The sequence below is a fragment of the Lontra canadensis genome, unplaced genomic scaffold, assembly GCF_010015895.1.
Source record: "Lontra canadensis isolate GAN:19392208 unplaced genomic scaffold, GSC_riverotter_1.0 scaffold30, whole genome shotgun sequence".
In the NCBI taxonomy this organism is placed as follows: domain Eukaryota; kingdom Metazoa; phylum Chordata; class Mammalia; order Carnivora; family Mustelidae; genus Lontra; species Lontra canadensis.
The window spans coordinates 13,060,301-13,085,419 of NW_022631024.1; the positions used below are offsets into that span (position 1 = coordinate 13,060,301).

General features: G+C 52.7%; 2 protein-coding genes across 11 annotated transcripts in view; one reads left to right on the forward strand and one right to left on the reverse strand.

Annotated features, from left to right (window-relative positions):
* RALGPS1 (Ral GEF with PH domain and SH3 binding motif 1) overlaps positions 1-25,119 on the forward strand; it is a 268,752-nt gene that overhangs the window by 144,500 nt on the left and 99,133 nt on the right. The gene's annotated exons all lie outside the window — the stretch shown is intronic.
* The window catches only part of ANGPTL2 (angiopoietin like 2), a 35,015-nt gene that overhangs the window by 6,604 nt on the left and 3,292 nt on the right, over positions 1-25,119 (reverse strand). The window contains exon 2 of the mRNA XM_032865902.1: positions 13,880-14,745. Coding sequence (XP_032721793.1) covers positions 13,880-14,696 — 817 coding nt within the window. The 5' untranslated portion in view covers positions 14,697-14,745. The remainder of the gene's footprint in view (positions 1-13,879; positions 14,746-25,119) is intronic.

Below are 25,119 nucleotides of genomic sequence, written 5' to 3' on the forward strand. Positions count from 1 at the left end.
TCCATTTCCCTGGCTTGTAGAAGGCACATCATATTTACCTCGCTCTGGGCCATCGGGGTGGCTGAGTTCAGTTGTGTGGCATTCCTGGAGTGGTTTGTCTTTGAAGCTGGTCCTGTTGTGCCAAGAGTGTGCCTACCAGCATGCAGCAGAGGGATCCCAGTGTAGATCAGCTCCGTCCCAGGCGGGGCGGGGGGTCACTGCTCTCCTGGGTCCCGACGCCTGAGGCTGGCCCACACCACCGCTGCTCTGAGTCCACGCTTGCCTTTCCAGCGACAGTGCTTGGGGACCGTTGTGATCTCTAGTGATGAACTCCCACAGAGTCACAGTGCCCAAGCAGGGTCCAGAATTTGGCCACGTAGCCAGAGGTTTCAGGATGTTTTGAGATGGAGACACTGGCCTCCACCAACAGCTTTTCTGAGGGGGACCAGCCCTATTCAGCCCGTTTGTATATTTCCCAAAGGAAGCTCATTCAAGGCCACAGGTTCAGAGCTCACACATTCTGAGGTCACTGTTGTATACGCAGGTCCACGGACTTGAAGGACAATGTCTGGGAAGCCTCCTGGTCCATGGCTGTCTTCTGACACTGAGACCAGATGGGTTCTGTGATTTTGTGGGACTTCACCGAGCTTGGCAGCCCGGTCAGAAGACACGGTTGCTGCTGGGAATCTGAGAGCCACTGTAAGCCTCTCCCCACCCCCACCCCCCTCTCCTAGCACTTTCCTGGATGTCAGTCTCACCAGCAAGAAGGTTGAAACGGGAGTCTCCAAGGTCCAAAGAAGCTAGGTTCTTCCTTGTTGATCTCAGGAACCTTCAGAAGTTTTTCAGAACTACATATTTTTTTGAAAGAAATAATAAAATTGCCACAATTTGCCTCAGCCTCTCTTCAAAATAGTCCTCAAACCAAGAATGTTTAAGACCAGAAGTGCTAAGAAAGTTCCATCTTGTTCTATGAAGGTATATGTTTCTCCTATTTACTGAGCGCCAGCCCTGGCAGGTGCTGTGCTAGGTGGGGGCTGCTCTGATGTCCAGCAAGGGCGCGCTGACCTCCTCGCCAGCCTTATTTCAACTTGAATTCCTGTGCGTTCCTGTCCTTTCTCTTTTACGTGTTAGGGAGGGGCCTCGGTGGCAGATGTACTCTGCTTTTCCCATGCAGATCAAACTTCTCAGATTCCTTCCTGGTTGTAGTTGGGCTTGTTTAGTCCATGTATGATGGTTAAATGAGAAAAGTTTGGGATTTGGGGGTTTTGCTAGACAGCTCAGGTGGGCTTCTCCTGGACCCTTGCACTATGTGTGAGCATCCCCGCCAGGAACCTCATGGAAGGGCAGGAGTGGTCTTGATCACTCCTCTCTGTCCCAGTACCTAATGAGGCACCCCGAGGAAAGGTCTGCGTAGGTGTTTGCCATGGACAGTTGACCCAAAGTACTCCTTCTTCCTTCTCCAGGGAGAGCTTCTCACCCATTTACCTGTTCACTAGCCCTCTTCACCCTCAAGGGATGTGTCAGGGCCCCCAGCACTAGCCTGGGAGATGGTGGTGCAAGCAGCAGCTTCCCTCTTTGCCTTGTGCTTCGTCTGTCCTGGGGAAGGGGAGCCAGACCTCCAGAAACAGCATTCAGGAAAGAGAAAAAGCTTTTTCTTGTGTTCAGCCCCCAGCCCCAGGGACCAAGATGGAGAATAAGAGTGTGTCCCCAACAGCTGGAGCAGAGCATGCAGCAGGCATGGGAGGGACCCGGCTCTTTCCCAAGTCAGAAGTGCAGGAGAGGCCGTTTGATGGCAATGCTGGTGACAGAAAGTCCGGCAGAGGCTTGTGTGCCAGCCATTTTGCCTGCCCCCCAAAACGAGCAGCCAGCCCTCTTACTGCAGGGCCGCTGTGGGGCTCTGGTGGGGCTCTCAGAGGGACAGCATAGCTTGGAAGGAGGCGCCATGTTGGGACAGGCTTTGGAGGCCACTGGGGAAGTGGGGGGTCCATCTCAGACACACAGCCTGAGCTGCTTTTGGAGATGCCATCAGTTGTTTCAGCTTTACCGTTGACATGTCTACAAAGAGCTTTTTTAAAAATGATATTTATTTATTTCAGAGATAGAGAAACAGCACGAGCTAGGGGTGGAGGGGCAGAGGGGGAGGGACAAGCAGGCTCCCCACTGAGCTGAGAGCCTAATCAGGGCTCAGTCCCTGTGATCATGACCTGAGCCGAAGGCAGACGCTTAACCAGCTGAGCCACCCAGGTGTCCCAAGGGGTCTTTTTAAAAGCAGGTGTTTTAGGGGACCCTGGGCGGCTCAGTTGTTTAAGTGTCCAACTCTTGGTTTTGGCTCAGGTCATGATCTCAGGGCCATGAGACTGAGCCCTGCGTCACGCTCCACACTTAGTGTGGAATCTGCTAGAGATTCTTTCCCCCTCCCTCTCCCTCTGCCCCTCTTCCTGCTCGTGCATGCTCTCTTTCTCTCTAATAAATAATCTTTAAAAAAAAAAAAAAAAGCAAGTGTTTTAAAATGTGAGGTAGCTTGTAATCACCCATTTGACAGATGAAAAAGTGAAAGTATGGGGACATTAGGTGACAGCCCTGAGGTCATTTAGCTTATAGGGGACAGATCTAGTGTCAGAACCCAGGTGGTCTGGGTTTGGGGGGTCCAGAGCCCATAGTCTAAAGCTCTCTTCTTTTTCCCCAACCAGAGTGAACTCCAGGGTGGGGGGACCAGGCCGACTTAATCTCTGTGTCCCTAGGACTATCTTTAATCTTTACCAGTCAGCCGGGTTTAAAAAATAGAAATTTATACTTCTTTGTCAGGTACGAATACCTTTCCAAAATCTTTATTGGTGATTTATTTTTCTCCTTTGCTTACCTTTTGGTGTCCTTTGCCCATTTTCAACTATTTTACTATCTTTTATAATGTAGAATTTTATTTTTTTTATTTTTTTGTTTGGGCTTTTTTTAATCTTTAGGGCAAATCAGGCAGTTCTTTCCTTTAAGGCTTTTAGGGACGGCATCCTCTCTAGAATCATGGAGTAGGAATAAACTAGTAGGGAAGTATTTAGTATTTTCTCTCGTTACAAAAAAAAAAAAAGCTCAGTGTCCCCTGCGCTCTGCACTTGATGTGATACTCAGGACCCGTCAGCTTTTATCAGCAGCAGCCACAGTCCGGACAGTTTTCCTTCGGAAACCTTTGCAGAGCAGGACACTAGCAAGCCTCTCTGCGCTGAAGCACGCCCTGTTCTTACACTGAAGGCAGCAGTGGCGAAGGTCAGAAAACTAAATGATGGACAAACATGCCGCAGACAGATCCTTAGCCTGGAAAAGCTGGCAGAGGGGAATGACCTCGGAGCAGAAAGTGCAGCAGCAAGACTGTCCCGGGTCTGACTCAGAATGTCCTGCTTTGATGAGAAACCTGCAACCGAGGTAAATACAGGAGTCTGGGGCCCTTGGCTCAAATCTTGGTGGCCTCGTTGCCTCCCCATGTGTCCCTGCGAAGCTCCTCAAGCCTCAGTTTCTCCTCTTGTACCCAGGCGGAACAAGCCCGCCTATTCTGGGGACCACAGGAGCCCAAGAGCACCCAGCGTGAAGCCAGCCGGAGCAGCTGCCAGCACAGGTTCTCTCCTTCTTTCCTGTGTCGCGTGGAAGCTGCTGGTCTTGCCACTGTCCACTCCCCGCCTACCCGCAGCCACGCACACACAAGCAACTTACCGTATTTGCTTTTGAATTTGCAAGATGAAATGTATGATGATTTACTTAGTGGTAGATATTTTCCACAAAGCACATTTAAAAAGTTACTGCTCTAGTAGAGAGACCCTCCGCCCCCCCCCCCCAGATAAACTGAAATGAAGAACGGGAATCTTTTTGTCAATGAAGCTGCATTTTCCGTGTTCAGTGGGCAGAGCTCTCCCTTCTGAATGGTGCAAAGTGCCCGGGCAGTATTTCGCTTGGCTCCTCTTCTGAAAGGGCAGCGTGGCCCAGAGCACCAGGCCAACACTAACTCAGCAGCACCAAGGCTCCGAGTGGAGCAGCACCCGACCTCATCGCTATAAAGACCATATTTACACTCTCGGCAGAGCTGTAGCTAGAACGTTCCACGTGAGGGGAAGTGCAGTCACCATGGCTGAGCTGAGTCTGCGTGGTTTTTTAGGACACGGGGTGCAGAGAGCACAAAGGACTAGAGTCAGGAGGCCTCAAGAAGAAGGGGTATGGGCAATGGAAACACAAAGTATGCAGGTCTTGGGTCCCTAAACCCCAAGGTCAAACCTGGTGAGTGTTGGAGTGATCGGCTTTGGGTGCCTGAGTCCCTTTCCTGCTTCCTTCCTCCTCTCTGGGGTTCTTGCACACAAGGAACATAGACCACTAGGAAACCAGGTGACTGATCCTGCGCTCAGTATTCCCAGTGAAGTGCCTTTCTGGGTCGGAGCCTGCAGCCAGGCAAGACCAATGTGTAACTGCCTCATCCCAGTTTCCTCTGTGGGTTGGGGACAAACCAGCTCAGCCTGACCTGCCCACTGACGCCCTTTGGAGAAATGGTTTTACCAGCTACATCTGCTGTCCGTGTAGCCCTCACTCCCTGCCTGGGAAACGTGGCCCCGTGAATATCTGACCCAGCCGGCAAGCTGTACCCTGGAGGTGGGGAGCTAAGGGGTGAGTTACACAGTGATGGCTCTTCTTCCCGGCTGCTCCCGAGGCATGTGGAGGGAGCAGGATCCTTCCTGGCCATCAGCTGGGACCAGACCATGTGGCCGGCCAGTAGTCTGACTGGCCTCTTTGAACCGTAAGGCCACGTCTTGGAACTTGACCACCTGAGGCTGTGCAGCGGCCCTGTGGCCCGTGGGAAATGTTCTAGGGATGTTTTAGCTCGGACGTGGGCACTGGGGAGAGGCTTCTGTGATAGCACCAAGACACACGGCTTTTTCGTGAGAACGGTGTGCTGTTTTCAATTACTCTCGCTGATGATCTGTCTCCAGAAAGTCTTTTTGCCACTCCCTTAAACGTTTTTCTAACAGGAGAAATGACTAGTTGTTGAAACTGGATCTGGAATTTCCTATTCAAATTAATCCGTCCAAGAGCCAGGGCACATGGGTTGCTTAGGTGTGAGCCGTGTCCTGGCCAGCATCGGGATTCGCTGGGTGTCCTGTGTGAGGGCAGGAGAGCAGACGCCCGGGGAGGGGGCTTGGCGAGGAAGGATTACGTGTGCTGCTTGAGGCTCGTTTACCCAGAAGGCTTGGGGAAATAATATTTTGGTTGTGAACATATTTATTCTAAGTCAATCACCACTTTGCAGTGAAGCAGACTACAAAAGAATAACCTAAACACAGGAACAGCTGATGTGTTCCCAAAGACATCTCAGGTTCCCACAGAGCCCGAGAGCTGACGTCATGGTTCTCATTTCTGGTCCTTCTGGGGAAAGGGTCCAAACACTTATGCCTGCTGTTGAGACCGTTTTAGTCTGCAGATGATGGGCACAGTGCCTGGGGCCAACGGGCTTTTCAGGAGTTTATGAAAGTGCTTGGGGCCTAAAAAAATTTATTGGCTCTAAAATATGAAAAGAAAACTGCATAATCAAAATTTATAAGGATGTAATTAAATTTCTACAAAGTGGAACATCTTGTCAACTTCATTAATTGTTAAATTAAGTTTTCATAAAAATGTTATTACTTTTGAAAACAATTTGTAGGTTAGATTTTTCTCACTTCCTAAGAATTCCTGAACGTGCCTAATGTTTGCTGAGAAATCAGAGCCAGCTGTAAATTAATTGTGTTACTCTTGGCCACATAATTTCAAAAGCAAAATTTAAAGATATCCTTTCAAATGTTTTACAGTAAAAGTTATATTAGATGTGTATATTTCAGTGGGTGTGATACTGCGATACACTCTGAGAACTCCGGAGTAAGAGGGCCCGGAGCCCTCGAGGAGTTTCAAGGGCCCTGTTTCTCCCGGTTTGACCTTAAGATAAGCAGATACTGCAGCACTGCTTCCCACAGAACCCTTTCAAAAGCACCGTGCCCACCCCTGGGTTTCTACCAGTAACTTTGGGGAGGAGGGGAAATACGGGCTTTAAAGCAATTTAAAAGAGAAATAGGTTGGCCCTGCAGGGGCTGTGGTAGACTCACTGTATGCAGAGATGGGACGGCTCCCTGTGGCTCCCGGGACTGGTGTGGGTGAAGCCCCGGGGCTCCCTGGGTTCGGTGGTCACTGGCGCCTGAGGCTGCCTGCAGGAGGGAGGTCCCTGGACCTGGAGGTGGGCAGCACGGGTGTAGCAGTGAGAATGAACAAGCCTCTCTCGGGCCAGAGACTGATGGTGTGGTTCTGCAAGCGCATCACGGAAGAGCTCATCAGACCCACGATTTCCATCCGCAGGTACTGGACAGGTGGCATGCCTGGGGTCTGCCAGCCTATGAACCCTTTCTAAGAACGGCAATCAGCTTGTGCTTATAGAACCCATGTTGGCCTTCACTGATCACCTTTTAATTTTTCAAATGCTCACGAAGCCCTCTTTGTAGTCTTTCCTATAATTTTACTGGGGCTTAAGCCAACTGATACATAGTTTCTAGGATCTTGTCCTTCCTTTTTCTGAAAAGGAAGGACAAGACCAGCACCAAGCCTGGTCTCATTGACTTCTGGATGATTGTGGGTAGAGATTCTGAGAGCTTCTCTGCCATGCCCTCAGCCTGCTCATCTCCTCCTCCAGGAAGTCCTTCCCAACCCCAGAAGAGTTACTTAACTCTCCTTGGGGTTCCCATACTGCTCGATATAGTTCTCTCTACTGGAGCGTAGTAAGAATGATGACTGCCATGTATCTAGAGCCTTTGGCCTGTCAGATGCCTTACCTGCGCTTTCATTTCATCCTCACAAGGCCCCACAGCACTGAGCAGACTAAGTCCCAGAGAGACCGCATGGCTGGACAGGGGAGGCTCTGGGCTTCGAGCTCCCATCTGCCTTCCAGGCCTGCTGTTCCCTGCCATGCCGTCTGAGTCTGTTTCACCATGCCAGCATTGCTCAAGGTTCTGTCTCGTCAGTCTCTGGGATCCTTCTGGGCAGGAAGCCTCAGGAGCGAGTTCGTGTGTCCGTCCTGCCAGTCTCCGCTCTAGAATGAGTCACTTTGTGTCCCACATGCCTTCCCTCATCTCCATCTCCTCACCCCCGGGTGCTGTGTGCCCTTCGTCATCTTCATTCTGTTCTTCCCAGTTCGAGAATCAGTGATGAGCCCATCTGGAAGCAGGGGCCCCACAGCAGGGGATTATCGGGATCCAAACCCAAACCCGGGGGAGTCTGGATGGTCTCATAGAAAGTTGGCACGTTGTATCTTGGAAAAGGGCCAGGTGATTGCATTTTCTGTTCTTTTGAACGTTACTCCAGACAGACCACCAAAGATACCTTCATTTCAACAATTAGGGGGTGTTTTTTGTTTTTAAAAACATCACATTTGTCACTCAAATGAAAATCTTCTTTTGCTTAGCGCAATTTCTCTGTATACACAGTAATTCTAACTTAAATTCTTGTATTAAAAATCTGTTCAAGGAAAATCACTTATTCGTTTGAAAAAAGGATTGTGAGACCAGTCTAGCTCCTGCGGCTGCACGGGCTCCTCCTGAGGCACAAAGCCAGGATCGTTAGGCTTCTTTTGAATGTGCCCTTCCCTAGTCCTCACAGGGGTAGCTGAAGTTGAGACGTGACTTGTAGAAGAGCAAGTGCACTACCCATTGCACTCAATAAACTTAACCACCTTCGTCTCAGACACCGGGTTGTCTGATGCTAACGTCATTCTGCTTTATCGATCGTCCTTTTCTGGGGGAGCACCTCAGGTTTCTGATACGGTCTGCTGCATAAATTCACCACAACAATCCATCTGTGTGGCTAGGGAGCCGGCTACAGAGGCCTAAGCTCCAGGATTTTCCAGATTACTTTCAGTTTGCCAAGTGCCAAACTGTTGGGATTTCCAGGCCACAGTTGCCAGATCGCCGCTTTAAATAGTAACAAGTTGATCGTTTATCTCTTGGGACTGTGAAGAGCCTGAGCATTTAGCTGAATGTCTTCCCTGGAAAATGCCCGAGGAATAGAGGGAGGCTTGCCATCACACTGAAAAAGCTCTCCGTGATCCATTCCCTGAGGTATCCGAGGAGAAAAGAGAAAGCAAAGCTAGAAGGAAGATGTCCCACCTTGAACTCAAGCGGCTTTTGTTTATGAAGAAACTAGCAAAGAATGCTCTTTGAAATGTCACTGGATTGCGTAGTTTGTAATGAATTTGAGCATCTTATTTTGTTCCACAAAAACATTTCAGACACAAGACAGCACAGTGCAGTGGAAACAGCACAGGCTCTGGAGGCAAGGGACCTGGGTTGGGTTTTCTGTCAGCTTCCGAGAACTGAAAGGCAGAGCCCGACAGGGCTCCAGCCGCCCTCACTCACATCCTCACCAATCCCAGATGCTCCTCCAACCGCCCCCTCCCGAAGCTTCAGGTTCAGAAACCCAGTTGCCAGAGCTAGTCCCCACATCAGATCACCTGTTTTCTATCTGGATCGTCAGCGCTTGACCTCCAGAAGGAGTGGTAGCCACAGTGTAACGTATCTCGTGGTCTGCTTTAAAACCACAGTCTAACATACATATTTCCTACCTCACAGGGGGAGGTAAAATATAGATAGGAGGGAAAAGTCATCTAGGAAAACACTCTTGTCCAAGGTGTCTGCACCTCCTTGGCCATAGGGCATCTGTCGGGGAGTAAGGGAGGTCTCTGTGTTCGCAGTGAAACAATGTGGTCGCCACCTGGTGTGGTCCCAAGGACAGATCGCATCTGCAGATTTTTTTATATTTAGAGTTAGCGTCTTTAAAGAAGTCCTGATTTACAGAACTTTAGATTTTGCTGGACATTGAAATGCTGAATACAAACACACCCAGAGAAGTTGTTGACATTCGAGATAAATTAAAAATCAGATATATCTGCAGCCTTAGTTGGGTCCACTTACTGGAAGTCAGGTGTGTATTATGTTTTCTGTGGGAGAGCTCAATTGTTTTAGGTACTCTGGGGTATGATGCTAACTCAGTTCTGCTGTATCTCTCTCTCTTTTTAAAGATCTTATTTATTTATGAGACACAGAGAGAGAGATAGCGAGAGAGGAAACGCAAGCAGTGGGAGTGGGAGAGGGAGAAGCAGGCTTCCTGCTGAGAAGGGAGCCCGATGTGGGGCTCGAGCCCAGGACCCTGGGATTATGACCTGAGCTAAAGGCAGATGCCTAACAACCCTGTTAGGGCCACCCAGGCGCCCCGTCTTTTTTTTTTTTTTTTTTTTTTGTGGCATCTCAGGGTTGTGATGCAGTGTGCTTTGTAATTCACCACAACAGCTCATTTGTGTGACTGGGGAACCAGGGCAGCTGGTTGGTTCAGTTGGCTCCTCCCAGGCATGACAGTGATGGGTTTGCAGTGACAGTGTCTTGCACCGTTAGCACTATGAGAGTTCTAATGACAAATCTACCAGCTCTGTTCCCAGAGCTCTTTTACAAGGAGCTGCTTGGAACCTAGTACATGAAATAGTGATGGAGGGTCACATCCCAGGCAGCTGGCACCTGAGGCCAAGTCAGGCATTTATAGAGTGATTTTCACACCAGTTCCCCTCCAGCCTTTCCAGGGAAACCTGCAGTGTCCGGGAATGGTTAAGACAGACTTGGGTTTGAGCCTTGGTTGAGCCACTCACTAGCTGTGTAGTCTTGGCTGAGTTACTTAACCTCTCTGAACCTCGACATCCTGGAAGTTACATTTCAGGGACTGATTCTGGCTCTGCTACTGACAGGCTCTGGGGTGATAAGGCCCCCTAACAAGCTCTTTTATGATTTTATGGTCCGTTCTTTATCCACTGAGAAACAAACTAAGCTGATTATGTTCTCAGGAGAGAAAACAGCTAGAATTGCCTACTCTTTTTGGTTTTTAAGGATTTGTTTCAGGCAGGGCCTTGCTGTGGCAGCTGGTCCTAATACTGCCTTTCCTCCTCTGATCACTCTCGAGGGTGGGTGCCATGAGGAGGGCGGGCCTGTGCATGGCCTGTGCCTGTGCAGAGCCAAGGGACGGTGTCCCTGGCCTCCCAGACCATCTTGGGGGAAGGCCAGCCCTGAGGCCCACCCTGTCCATTCCTGTGCCTTTTCGTGACTCCTGCAGCCTTCCTCTTTAGCAGACCTGATTGACGCACATGTACGTGTGCGTGTGTGTGTGTGTGTGTATGTGTGTATGTCAAGGGCACACATGGAGAAGGAGGTCGGGAATGTGTGAGTAAGTGGAGAGGAAAAGAGGAAGGGCAGGTGGCAGCAGCTGTATTTCTGGGAGAATGGACCACAGCCTGGGCCCTTTGGCCTTGGCCTCATCGAAGCATCATCCTAACTGAAATGCCCCAGGTCTGGCCAGATCCAAGAGAGGCAGGACAGAACCCAAGTCAGACACCAGGGAAGCCAGGAGCTGCCTGGACCTCCCTCCCTCAGGCTCTCGGCGGCCCAGGCCTGGCCTGGGGCCAGCCTGTTACTGTCTGGCTGGGAACAATCTAGTGAGTGCAGCTCCAGATAAGCAGCCATGGCTCCCTCAGTCTGTGGAGAAGGGTGTGCTGTGGGCTGAGTAGCCCAGACGAAGAGGGAAAGAGTGGATGGCTCTGAGGTTCTGGGATGAAAGATTTAGAAACTGCCAACTCGTGCGCACAAAGGTGTTTCTGGCCGAGTGATGTCCTTGGGAACAAAGGATCTTGTGAGTAAGTGCACAGAAGGAGGTTTTGTCTTCCAGGCCCAGAACCTGCCTGCGAGCTCTCAGAACAGGCCTGATAAGGCTCCCTGCCTATTGGCTGAGAGAGGCCATTTGCCTTTTCCTCACAGTATAGTCCCAAGCCCAGGAAAGGACCGGCCCTCCCTGCCCATTCAGCTTGCAGGGCCAGGTCTGGCTGGTAACACCTTGGGTAGGGGCTCAATGGGGACATGCGTCATAGGAAATCTGTTACCAACAGTCACTACCAACATTTGGAAGGACTTTGCTTAAAAAAAGAAAAGGATAAATTATAGTGCATTTGTCATGTCTATAGAAGGAAGGTCACTGCCACTGCCTCCCATGTCGGGTGCTTCCTGAAGCTGGAGAGAAAGTGGGTTGGGTGCGTGCAGGCCCTGGAATGCACACAGCCCACGCTGGACTAGGACTGTGAGGAAGCGGCATCCAAACCATTGGTGGTGTCAGGACTAGGGCCATGACCTGGGGGCTTTGCATAGACTCTTCTCCTTCGGGGGCGTGCTGGTAACCCTGTTTCCCAACTCCTTGGTCTGTCCGGTAAACTCTTACAAATCATTCAAGATGCAATACAGGAGTCCCATCTCTGTCCAGCTTCTCCCCTCTCGTCCAGGTAGACTCAGTCACATGTGCCACCTCCGTGTCCCCACAGCCCCTCATTCGCCGCTCTGCGGGGCCCTCAGCACACTGGGGTGTCACCACCGTGACTGCACAGCTCATGATTTCCACTGCACTCCTGCTTTCAGGTACTCTGTTATGCAGGTCCCATCAATTCTTACAACATTCTGGAAATTCTGGCCTTGGCGGCTGCTCTGTCAAGAAAATCCTTTGTCACATCTGACGTGCCGATTTGGAGGGATAGAACCTGTAGGCACCATGTAGGTCCTTGTGCATTCGCACATCTGCCACCTCCCCCAGACCGAGTTCCTAGAGGTCAGGATCAGGGCTTTCACCGGCTCCCCCCAGCCTGGCTCCGTGACCAGCACAGAGCAGGTGCGCGGCTGTGGTTGGCTGCCCCACGTGACGTAATATCACATGCCTGATTGCACTACGTTTCCACAACGACCCTGCGGTGTTGAAACTCCTGTTCCCATTTTACAGAGGGGAAAAATGGTGGCTCAGGGGAGCAAAGTAACTTCCTCACAAGCAAACCACTACTAAGAGGTGGGTGCAAACCTAGGTCTTCCTTTTGAAGATTTTATTTATATGACAGAGAGCGAACAAGCACGGGGAGCGGCAGGCAGAAGGAGAGGGAGAAGCAGGCTTCCCACGGAGCACAGAATCTGATGTGGGGCTCGATCCCAGGACCCTGGGACCATGACCTGAGCCGAAGGCAGACACTAAATCGACTGAACCAGCCAGGCGCCCTGAGCCAGGTCTTTCTTCTTACACTATTATTACCCTTTCAGCTCAGTGCAAGCTCAGGGACGTCGTGAAATCATTGACTCAGAATCCAGAGATGCTAAAGCGAGAGGAGGTCTGTTGGGTAGCCACTGAGGTCTGCCAGACACTAGGAGTATGACTTTCAGTGGAGTCTTCATTTGGTCCCCAAGGGCACGTCTTACCCTCTGGGCGTTCTGTCAAGACATATTAGCACACTCTGCCCTCTCTTTTGGAGCTTCTGATTTAAAACAGACATATGTACAGATGAGCCAGTCATCTGCTATAGAATGCCAGCACTAAAAAGGGACTGTTTATTTATTTCAATCTCCTTGCTTTAAGATAAAGAAACCAAAACGGAAGGAAACTGAGAGCTACCACGTACTGAGACTTTCCATGGGCCCAAGCGCCATTCCAGACACTTTTCTTTTTCTTTTTTTTTTGCAGTATTTCCTCTCATCTTTGGGTGGGCATTATGTTAATCTATCCCCAGTTGTCAGATTGAAACAGGAAACAGAGGCTCTGCAAGGTGACTTGCCTGATATCCCAGAGCTAATCGGTGGGGGAATCAGAATTTGAATCCAGGTCAGTCCGTTCAAAGCATGTGTTCTCAACCCACGACACAGCAGAGGGCCTTCCTGTGGGCTGTGAGGTGCTGGAGGTGGGTGCTGCCCGCTGCGGACCTGCCAACAGTGTTGCCCTCATCTTTGCACGGGCCACCCCCTTTCTGGAATTAGCAAGAAGCTGCTCTTCCCAGTACTGTGGTTATTTTCAGAAGTGTGAAATAAGTGTAAATCAGGGTATTTTCAGTAAAAATATCTCCCCACTTACACAACAAAGTGGTACCAAAATCACTGACTTGGAGCAGATATGTGGTTAGTTCCTGCAAAGATCAGTCCAGTTCTCGTCTGACAGCCCATCTGGAAGGCTCACAGGGGCCCGGATGAAGGAGAGGCTGAGCTTCAAGAGGCTGGGCTCATGCTCCCCCCAGAGCCCCAGAGCACAGAGGAGTCAGCCCTAGAAGGCCTGAATTCAAATCCAGACCTAGAAGGCCTGAGGATCCTGAGCCTGTGAGCAAGTTGCTCTTCTTTTCCGTTAACCTTCCACAAGGAGTGCCCAATGCTGGTACTCTGATCAAGCTTCAGAACATTCCAGCAACCCCTTTCCACCCCCATAATGATATGTGAGAATTACCACATTTAAAGGTGAACTGTGTATTTAGGAGTATATGAATTGTCACTGAAAAGTCGAGACAGCAGCAAACTCTAGCAAATGCATGGGCTTCGGAAGGTACTCCTTCCCACCCCCAGCCCCTACAGTGTGTTTATCCTACTTGTGCCATGAGAACACTTTCCTTTCTTTTGGCTTCTTGTTTCTTTGGTGAGTATTTACCGATCGCCAGATCTGTGCCAGGCGCGGTACAAGAGCCGCACCTTGCAGGAGAGACATCCTGTTTGCCAGGGTACGGCATCTCAGCAGAGCCCAGAAAACTACAGGCCTGGGGCTTGTTCCCGTCAGAAGCCAGAGAACATTTGTTCTCTTCTGAGACTCTCCCCGTTTCCTGGTTCTACCTTGGAGCATCCATCTAAGGAACATGGGCACCCCTCACCCTATCGCTACCGGGCCTGGGCCCAAGGGATCGCTGGGGGGATTGCGCAAGTCTGTTGGCCCGGCTTCAGCTCGCCGTGGCTTTTCCCCCACTTGTGTTCTCAGCCGAGGGAAGCCTGCTGCCTGGCTCTGAGGCCCCCGCTGGAGCGGGCTCCCTCCCTGAAGGACTTACCGGATGGCTTGTCTGTGGAAGACGGGAGGCTGGTGAGGGTGGGCATCGTGGGCAGCGGGGGAGGCAGCACCTTCAGGTTCTGATCACTCTGGATCTCGTTGGTGGAGATCTGATTGATGATGCGGTTGTAGGGGGGCGGCTGGTAGACCCGGGGCGGGGTGGCCGGGGGTGGCTGGGGCACGGGCCTGGCCGCCGGCACCCGCTGGCAGTGCTCCTCGAGCTGCGCGATGATCTCGGACTGGTTGTGGGCCAGCGTGGCCAGGTGCTGGTACTTGTGCTCCAGGTCCTTGTACTTGCTGGCCAGCTGCAGCATGTCGGCCGTCTGGTTGAGGATCCGGTTCTCCAGCTGGGAGAGCTCCAGCGCGTTGTCCCGCTTGCGGATGATCTCGTGCAGCAGCTGCATGTAGAGCTGCGTGACCCGCGAGTTCATGTTGCGGCTCTCCTTGCGCAGCAGCTTCACCTCGCTCACAATGCCGCCGTCCACCTCCACCAGCTGCTGCAGCGTCTCGATCTGCCGCTTCTGCTTGAGCAGCTCGCTGTTGAGCAGCTCCAGCTCCTGCTTGTGCACGCGGTTCTCCAGGAGCACCTCGGGCTCCTTGGAGTTGACGCAGATGGCGCCCGTGACCCGCTGCTGGGGCACGATGAAGGTGTAGGTGCACTTGTCCGAAGACTCGCCGGCCCGCTTGTACCTGTTCAGGTAAATGAACTCGCCGGGCGAGCCCTCCTCGGCGCCCTCGAAGCCTTCCTTCTGGCCCACAGCTGCCCCCACGGCAGCCAGCAGTCCCAGCCACCAGTACGTCACGCACAGCGGCCTCATGGTCCTTGCAAAATGGTGGCTCCTCTTGGCGAACAGAGCCTAGGAAAACCTGAAAGTAAACAGAAGGGAGATTCAGTAACGCTGTTGTCTCTGCCCGCGGCCTGTGCCATGAATGAGCTCGGCCTTCTCGCCAGGCAGCTCTCTCCAAAAATGCAGCTTCAGGAGGGAGCCCTTCCGGAAGCTGCAGAAGGAGACAGGCAGGCCTCAGCAGAGGTAGAGAGGAAACGGGAGGGGACCAGGGCATCTGAAGGCAGGAGGCCACAGCCCTGGCACTCCCGGAGCCAGCCCCGAAGCCCAGTCCCCTCGCCAGTCTCCTGGCCCAAGCCTGAGAGCCACATGAGGGCAGCTCGAAGCTGGGGCAGGGAGGCAGAGGAAGGCCTGGCTGGTCTCCTTTCTGCCTCCTTTCTCTGCCCTCCCTCCCACCCCATTCGACACGTTCGTAACCCCCTGGGTTTTCCCGGTGTGGCACCGGACACAGTTGTGCACAGGGGTTCTGTGGGATCTCCGCTACTGGACTCCGCACTCTATGAGGGCAGGCGCTGTGGCTGATTCCTGTGTCCCCAGGATGCTGCACTAAGCAGGCTTTCAGCCGATATTTGTTAAATGCTCGAATCGCAGGACATGGCATGGAATGTGTTCAGTTGGAAGTGGACAGTGTCAGTGGGAGGATGTGTCCAGCCACATGGCTTTGGTCTGTGTGTTAGAGACAAGCTATAAGCCCAGACAAGAACAAACAACCGAGCTCTTGTAAGTCCAAATATTTGCAGGAGCCAGTGACTGCAAGGCCCTGCTGCCGCAGCGTGATTACGGCCGGCGGAAGCGGAAGACAGACACGTGTCTCTGGAGTTGTTTCAGTTCTGCTCTTGGACCATCAAACATCCGTGGTGTGCCAGGCAGCATGCCGGCTGCTGGATGAGCGGCTGCAAACAGCCCAGAGGCAGCCCTGCCCTCACGGGCCTCACGCACCACGGCCCCAAAGAGCCGCGGAGCAGCAGTAACATGTGCTGCGAAAGGGCAGAGCAGGGAACTGACCTAATCGGACGATTCGAGAAAGCTTCCCTGAGAAAGTGACCTTTACAGGGACCCCTTGAGGGATGAGCAGGAGTTGGCCGGGCCAAGAGGGAGGGGACAGACGTGCACAGATCCCTCCTCTCGCCTACTCAAGGACACTGCTCTGGCATTTCTCTCCCATCTCTCCTGCGTGATCACATTTTTCCTATAATCGTGCTGTTACTTCTCTCAAAGAAAATCAACCCTCTCTTGATCTCACATCCCCCTCTCCAGCTACTGTTCCATTTCTCTGCTCCCCATTTTAGCAACCCCCCCCCCGAAGGGTTGTCTGTACTCAGTTTCCAGAAAGTGCCTCTCTTCCTGTTCTCTCTTGAGCCTACTCCCATCAGGCCCGGCCCCTCCCCTCCTCCAAGTACTCTGGACAGGGTCACCGGTGGCCTCACTTGCCAGGCCAAATGGCTTATTCTTGGTCTTCATTAGTACTTGCCTCCCCACATTGGGTGATGTGGTCAATCACTCCCTTCTTAGCCTTCCTTTCCTGAAGATCACCCTTTCCTCCTTTCTCACTGGCTGCCCTTTCTGTCTCCTTTGCTGGTTCTTCCTCCTGTTCCTGTCCTGGGGGACCCAGAGCTCAGTCCTCAGACCTCTTGTTTATGTCAGTGATCTCATCCAGTCTTGTGACTTTCAGGCTCTGCTAACTCCCACATCTATTTATCCAGCCCAGACCTCCCCCTTTGACTCCAGACGCATACATCCAACTGCCCCTTTGACATTTCCACTCGACCATCCACTAGGCATCTCAGGCTTAACCTGTCTGGAAGTGAATTGGTGTCCCCACACCTCCGTCTCAACATGCTCAGCCTGGGTTCTCCTACATTAGTAAATGGCAACTTGGCAACTTGGCTCTTCCAGTTGCTCAGGCCAGCAACCTTGAAGTCATCCTTGATTCCTCTTTTTTTCATATCCTGCATCTAGTTCACCACCAAATCGTAATAGCAATATCCTGGGCGTATTCTCAGAATCCTGCTGCTGCTCCCTGGTACAATCCATCTTCGCCTCTCACCTGACCTGTCTGCCTGCTGCTGGACCTGCTCCTGCCCTCGGTCCTCAGCCCAGCAGCCAGAGTGACCCTTTCAAAAAAGTCTGATCCTCTACTTGGAATCCCCTGGGAGCCCCTCATCTCAGAGAAAAAGCTTAGAAGGCATTTCTGGCTCTCCTGGATCTGGCCCCCCTCCCTCTCTGGCCTCCTCTCTGACCCCTCTCAGCCCCCTGCTCCTGCGCCCGCAGCCTCCCAGGCGGTCCTTCGCTCGCCGCGCACACTTCTGACTCCGGGCCTTTGTATGCTGTCCCCTGTCCGGAGCACTCTTACCCCTTGCCTCGTCGCCCACTCCCTCACCTCTTTTAAGGTCTCTCCTGAGATGCCACCTACCCAGTGAGGCCCAACCCTATTATCTAAAATTGTAACCTTCCCACATCGTCTGCATGTCGACCATTTCCCCACCCCGTAAATGGAACCGCTGCGAGGGCAGGGGGTGGTCCGCACCGTCTGCAGCGCCAAGCACGAGGCCTGGACTGGGCAGGCAGGCGCTCAGTCAGTGTTTCTGGCCTGAGTAAAAGGCACGCCTGCCCAGGGCTGCCGCGCAGATGAGAGGGCTCGGAGCGTCAGGGCCAGGGGACCCCTGTGCAGGTGATTGCCGGAGGGTCCGGAGGGTCCAGAGGTACAGGAGGAGGCCATTTCTTTCCTTCCTTCCTTCCTTCCTTCCTTCCTTCCTTCCTTTCTTTCTTTCTCTCAAAGATTTTATTTATTTATTTGAGAGACAGAGACAGAGCATGAGCAGGGGGGAGGGGAGAGGGAGAAGCGGACTCCCCGCCAGGCAGGGAGCCTGATAGGAGGCTCAATGCCAGGACCCTGAGATCATGACCTGAGCCAAAGGCAGACGCTTCACCGATTGAGCCCCCCAGGCACCTCGGAGGCCATTCCTTAGGCTTTTCGGTAACATCCATAGAATCTATTTACCGAGTCCCTGCTGTGTACCTGCTCCTGCCCAAAACATTTGCAAGCATTTTCTACTTTGATGTATCCTCACAAGGTAGATACTGTCAAGATTCTCTTGTCATTTCCATTTTACAGAAGAGGGAACTGAGACCCAAAGAGGCTAAGTGAATTGCCTGAGATCACACATCTGGGGAATAGCAGAACTAGGGATAACGGGAGGGGTCAGGAAAGCTTCCCGTGTCTGATCTCACGTATTCCAGCCTTTGAACTCTTACTGACTACACAGAAATGTACTTAATCTGGCCTTCAGTCCAAAAAAAAGGATTAGCATGATCTCCTTCTGACTTTATGTTAATTTACCCAGGCACCCGTGGGGCTTCTCTGGTGAGCGGCCTACAGGTCCGGGCTCCACCTTGCCCTCGCTGGCCGGCTGTCCCACAACAGCCCCTGGGCTCCTGGAGCCACTCACAATTATTTTCTGCTGGAAGGAGGAGGCCTACATGTGGTTCTGTGGCCCCTCAGCCTTTGGGGCTGCGCAGAGAAAGGTGTTCGGCAGCCTTTGGTGGGGGCTGGGCCCTGAGGTAGGGCTGCAGTGACGTTAGTGGAAACCAGGCTGAGTTTGTGAGTGTTTGCCTGGTTTCCAAAGTGCTCCGGCTGCTCCCGCGCCAGCCCCGTGGCCACGCCTGGCCCAGAACAATGGGGAGGAGCAGCGCCACAGGCTAGGGCGGGCAGGCCCGTGCCATCCCCGCCACCGCTCACCTGAGAGTGGTGGTGACAAACACCTCGCTGTGTTCCCGGTGCCGGGTGCCAGTGCTGATGCTGGTGCGGGCCTCTGCCTTGGCCGAGAAACTGCCAGAGGCCCAGGGAGGCAACCTGGCTCCAGAAAAGGGTTGGCTTCCAGACCTTCCCTGGCCTCAAGACCTGGCAGGGTAGCACTCTTTATCATTGAGTCCTGTCCCCTCCCATACTTCCCTAGCAAAGCCTCTGCCCTTGGACTTGTGATCCTGAAGGCTGAGCCTCTTCTGTGAAACGGGGCGATCTAACCCACCTCACACGCTACTTAGGGACATAGAAATGCTTCCCAAACTAGAGATGGTAATAACACGATAGCGGCCTGATGGCAGACTACAAAGTCGGGCTCAGGGAGGAGCGCCGACCCTGCCCCCTGGGCGAGAGACCACAGTCAAGGCTCCTCCCATTTCTCAGAGGCGGGACTTGCACCCGTGCGGCAGCTGAGCGGTGAGCAGGAGGTGTGTCTGGCCTCACCGCCCAGCCCTAAAACTGCCCTCTGGTCAGCCTGGGTCCGGCTGTCCTGCTCTCCCTGTATTTTACGTGGTGCCGGGCAAGAGCGGGGAAGCAAGAGGCAGGCAGATGCAGCGCAGGGCTGTGCTGTCTTGAAGGAGCATTTCTCGTGATTGTTCGATTGAAAAGAGCACTAGTCTTGATCATTAACACTCATACAGGTTTTCAGGTTCCCAGGGCCTGCACGCGCATCATCTCATTCCGTCATCCCAACAGTCAGAGCTAGTTAGCTGCGCTGTGCCGTTTTGAGGGTGAGGAAACTGCCTCCTCTCCGGAGAGTGTCTGGTATCTCGCTCAAGATGGCGTTGCTAGTGGTGCCACCCGTTGTGAGGCTCACGATTCTGGGTCGTCCTGCTACTTTTCCTTGGGGTCTGGGCTTGGCAGGAGTGACTTTGGGGCCAGGTGGGTTACAGAAGGAAGGAAAGGAACAGGATCCCGTGCTGGGTGCCTGACACATACTGTCACAGGTAGTCTCGCCAGGTGGTTGTCCCCCACTTCTACTTTGTGAATGGGGTCACAGAATCCCAGACAGGCTAAGTGACTTGCCCAGGAGCATGGAGCAGATAAGAGCTGAAGCTGACCCAGCCGAGAGCTCCGGTCAGCCTCACGCCGAGGGCTGTACTCTTTGCACTGGCCTTGGCTTTAGAGTCATTTGTTTTCCTTACAGATTCTAACCCCCCTCTTCAGTTTTCTGCTACTTTGGCAGTTCTTAATGGGCAGTAATGAGTTTGTTTACTTTTGCTTTCTCGATATTTATTCAACCAATTACAACCCAAGAGAAATAACCCTCCCCAGCATTCCAGCCATCTTAGGCCTGGAGAAGAACTCCATTGCAATCAAAGCAGTGCTCCTCAATTTCTTCCTCTGACCAACAAAGAAAAGCAACTCCAACTGTTTTCCTTGGCTTCAAAATGAAAATAAAATGATTCTTGAAATTGCTTTTCCACATTGTATTGTGAGGAGTTTCCATTATGTGCGGGTTTCCCTCCCCACAAGTGGAGCTGGTGTGACCAAGCCACATGACGGCGCCTGCACATGGGGAGGCGGCCTCCCCTGGGCTTGGGTCCCACCCAGCCTCTGGTGTGCAGCCCGGAGCGTCCCTGCTTGGCCTGGTGCAGTGAGGCCACACACCGTGTGTCCACGTCCCACTCACGGCACCACAACCCAGGTATGGGGCCACTTTGTGGGAAGAATCGTTTTTATAAGATGGAGCTCTGTATCATGACCTGCAGCAGAAGCTGGTACTGCCAGGGGTTAGGAATGACAGAAATTCAAACACTCAGGAGGATAACTACAGTCAGTTGTCATTGTGACTCAAACACTTTATAAACGTGATCTTACTTATTCCTCCCAACAACTTCAGGAGGGAAGCACTGTTATTTCAGGGCTGCCATGCATGGTGGCCCAAGTTGTGCACTATGCAACTCTAGGGAGCACAGCTCATACTCAACAATCTTTGTAGTTTGGGATATTTATATTACAGCCATTTTCTAATACCCACAAAGATGCTTTTAAGACTAACAGCAGGGCTGACAATTACCCCATTTTCAGGTGAGGAAACTATTGAGATTCTAAGACCATGAGTCATTTTGCCCACAGTCACCAAATTACTAAGTAGTGGAGCCAGTAACAGAACCCTAAAATATACCGTGCTGAATATATGGAAAGAAAAGTGCTGGAGTGACAGGACACTCAAAAGAGATTGCTCTCTGACCCCCATAGGCCAGGGAAGAACAGAAGAGCTCCTGGGATCCTCAGGAGAGCTGACCCCAGGAAAACCTCTGGATTCAAGCCAGCTCTCACAGTGTCACCACCTAGGCTAGAGTCCCATGTGAGGGCCTCTCAGAACCTGCCCCTTCCTCTGTTGCCAGCTCTGCCCCATCATCCTATTATCATAGAAGGCTGAGGATGAGCCCAGACCAGAGGCCCTGCAGGAGGCCTGGGAAGTGGGCCCCTGCCAAGGCAGTGCAGGCCTCTGGAGCTGCCACCTGCCTCTGAGTGTGCCTGGCTGGCCCCTGGCGTCTGGCTTTGGGGAAGCTAGCAACTCGACCTCTCCTTGAATAAGTCTGTTGGACCTGAGCACAAATTGTGATTGTTAAGGCAACATCAGGACCAAGAAGAAAAAAATCAAAACTTCAAAGTTGACAGCTTTTCCTACTGGGGCTGTTGAGGATGTATATTGTACCAGTGGGATGGTACCCAAACCAACTGGTGATCCAGGATGTGGGAGGGATCTAGATCAAGGAAAATTCCAGAAGGGGCCCCAGAGGGCCCAGCTGACCATATAACCAAAAGCATAGATAACAACAGTCCTTGTTTGTTTGTGGCAAACTCACCGTGTGCCTGGTGTGCCCTTTCTCACTGGCACTTCCGGGCCCGTGCATAAGGTTGCCCCCCGCTGAGGCCCGTTATCTTACGTAATTATGAATAGCAGCCCCTCTTCCTTTCAAAAGTGTCCCGATTGGGTACCAAATTGTATGGTCCCTTCACACCAAGGAGAAGAGAAATATTATCTGCATTTTGCAGGAGAGTAAACCCAGGTCCAGAGAGGTCCCTTGTCTGAGGTCCCTTGAAATAAATGTCAGGACGGGATTCCGCTGTCAACTGCAGTGCCCATGCCCTCACTTCCTCCGAGATTGTCTCTCTGGCCAGCACGAACAAACAAAAGGTGCTTGTCTGTGGGCTTCACGGCCAGGATGCAGATTGCTTCTTAGTTGCTGTTGACTAAATCAGTAGAAATGGCTTTCAGGTCAGTACAAGGGGGGGTTTTGTTGGATGTTAGAAACAGCTTCTTGATTATCCAAGTGGCAAGACCCCAAAATGGGCATCTAGGATGAGCAGTGGCGTCCTCACCTTAGAAAACCCGAAGGAACTGTGCCTCGCTTGTCCTAGGTGATTCACTGCTAGCCTGGGGGCCAGGGAGGGAACAGCCGCATCTCCAACTGCCATCCCCTCCCAGCCTAGGATCCTGTGATTCATTCCCCACCAGAAGGCCGTGTGGGCACCCAAGGAGTCTGGAGCCAGTTCCCAGACCCTGCCAGCTCAGCTCTCCTAAGACCTTCAAATGAGCCATTTGTTCAGCTGTCCAGCCTCCCATCCCCTAGCCTTCCTCTCCAGCCAGTCATCGTGCACTGTGACAGCCCCGGTCTGGCCCTGTCATGGGTGGTGGGAACAGAGGCAGGAGCCAGACAGGGAGGCAGTGTTGGATCCGACCCATTTACCTGGGAGAGTAGCAGTGTGGGGGTTGAATCTGCCTGATGCCCTGGGCTCTCATCCTTCTGCCTCTGGGGAGCAGATGGCTCCAGGGGAGGGCTGACTGAGTTCATGGAGGAGGTGGGTTGTGGTCATACTGTGAGATCATAGGGCAAGGCGGGATGTGGTTAGGCAGTGGGGAGCTAGTTGCCTTTGCCAGGGGGCCAAGGATGCTGCTGTTACTTTTTCACGATGCGTTATTTGGGAACCATTTTGAGATTCCCCCAAAGCCTGCGCACTGAGCCCTCTGTGCCAGGAGCCCCAGCCAACAGAGCCGAGGAGGGGAAAGTCTGAAGAAGCCATGTCAGAGCCCGGCTTCTGAGTTGGCTGCTGCGTTTCCGGCAATGCCTGGTTTGCTCTGGAGCCTGGGAACTGGGCGAGCCTCAGATGAGAGGGAGAAGCTGGGGACGGGGCAGACAGTGCTGCCCCACGGTGGCTTCCTGGGGATTGTGGGCCTGGCCTGGAACTGCTTTTCTAGGCCAGGCCAAGCGGTTTAGCACCTAAGGCCACCTCGGCCTGTTGGCCTAGACTCATCCCTTGAGCACCGGGACAAGCACATTCTGTGCCTACCTCTCAGATCCCAGTAACTCTGTGAGGTTGGGCCTATGATTATTTTAATCTCACAGAAGAGGAGACAGAGGGAAAGGATGAAGTCACTTGCCCAGGGCCACAGGGCTACCAAGTGGTGAGGCCAGGCCTGGAACCAAGTTTGTCTACCCCAGAGCCAGGTTTCTTACCCACACAGTCCTAACTGGCCCCCCTGCCTTTGGGCCCTCGCTCCCCTGCCCTCCAGGGTGCAGGCGGCTCCAGGCCCGTCCGTCTAAGGCTCTGGCTGGTCGTGTTGGTGTCCTGCTTTAGGACAGGGCCTCTGTGCTCACGCTTAGGCTCCCTACCTCTCTCTGCACATGCTCTTCTTTTTGCCCCAGCGCCTTCCCCCCTGTCTTGCCTGAGGCACACATCTGTCTCCCTCTCTCACTTGACCTCCCAGATCCACTTCCCTGTGAAGCCACCATCCACAGTGAGGCCCCCTTCCTCCTCTGCCCCCAGGAACAGCCGTGCACCCATCACAGCACCCATCACAGCACCCCAGACCAACCTCATCTGGTTGTGCACCCCAGATGTGAGCTGCTAAAAGTGGGGTCAGGGTTGTTTCCCCTCCAAATACCCAACAGCCAGAATGGCACTTCAAGGATTCCATTCATTGCATGTATTTCCCGAGCATTTCCCCTGTCTCAGCCACATGCTGGGGCTGGAGACAGAGCAGGAACGGGGTAGGTCCCTGTTCTCAAGAGGCCCAGGGTGGTTGGCGGGACAGAGAACAGAGGGGATGGTGATCAGTACCTTGGCAGGGCAGCTCCAGCTGGGGTGAGGATTGGGGTGGGCACAAGGTGGGAGTAGAGGCACCCCAAAGGGGCCTTGGCTCGACAACACAGAGGGGAACTATGTGGCACCATGGGACCGAGAGGCTTGTTTGTCAGGGTCTGAGGCTGGCTTGCTTCATTCATTCATTCATTCATTCATTCATTCATCCATTCCACACATCCATTCTCTGCCCAGCCCCGAGTCATGGAGGTCCCGCAGTGACTAAGAGATACCAGCTTTCCCTCGTGGAGGTTGGACTGGGGCCACCTCAGGCAGGATTTCGGTCTTTTCTGGAACTGAACTGTTCCTCAGGTGCTTCTGAGAGATAAGGACAGACTTCCTTCTGGGCTCCCCCCACCCTTTAAAGAGAGAGAGAGAGAGGCAGAGGGAGATAGAATTCCAAGCAGTTTCTACGCCCAGTGCAGAGCCTATTCAGGGCTCCATCCCATGACCCTGAGATCATGACCTGAGCTGAAACTAAGAGTCCCACGCCCAACTTAGCCACCCAGGCGCTCCCTCTCTGGGCTCTTCTTGGGGATCTTGTGCCTGCCTTTCTGGAGGACTAGGCAGCAGGAGGAGGCTGAGGCTCTGGGGCTGCTGGCCCCAAGACAGGCCGGTTGGTTTCGCTGGAGAACAGACCTAACACAATAGCTTGATTGTGAGAGGCCGGACTCCCCCCACCCAACATGTGAACATTTCTGTGATCAGGATGTGTCTTACAATTGATGTAACAGAACGTTGTAAAGTTTTAACTGCCGCCCCCCACCCCAGGCTGTTGTTAAATCCATCCTATGGTTTACAGTCAATATTAGGGAATACGGTTTTGTTATAGAAACTACTCTTGGCATGAGTTTCTGATGTGACCTATCTATCACCACAAACTCCCAGTTGCCAGCGGCTGACTAACCCTTCTATTTGGGGTATTTTATATAAATTCACAGACAAGAATGCTATTCAATGATGTGATTCATTCTTAAGATTTCCCCAGTGTGTCTATCCAGGATGGCAGTGGGCTGGGTTTGAATCCTTGCTTTTCGGAGGAACGTTGGCAGAGATGCTACAACCTCCGAGCCTCAGTTTCCTCCTGTGTAAAATGGGGACAGCACCACTCATTTGGTGCCCTGTGCCCCCTCGTCACAGGTCTCTTACCGTTGTACGTCTGTGTGATTGCTAGATTCACCTTCTGCCTCCTTCCAGTGGGCCCTGAGCCCCACCAGCAGAGCCCCTCCACATCTGACTGCTGTCCGTTGAGACCACTTCGGGTGAAATGGGCTATGATTCAGAGAGGCCTGAAGCTGGATGTGCCTGCCTTGGGCGGGCTGCTGCTGTTCGTTCTAAGGTAGCTACCGGTTGCTGCCTCCCTGATGTGGTCAGAATTGCTCGAGTGTGGCAGCGCAGACCGTGAGGACCTGCACGCTGGTCCTGCAGCTTGCAGACTCTCCAAGTAGGGACATAGGAAACACATGAATGGTATCTCAGACACGTAGGTGAAATTTGCCC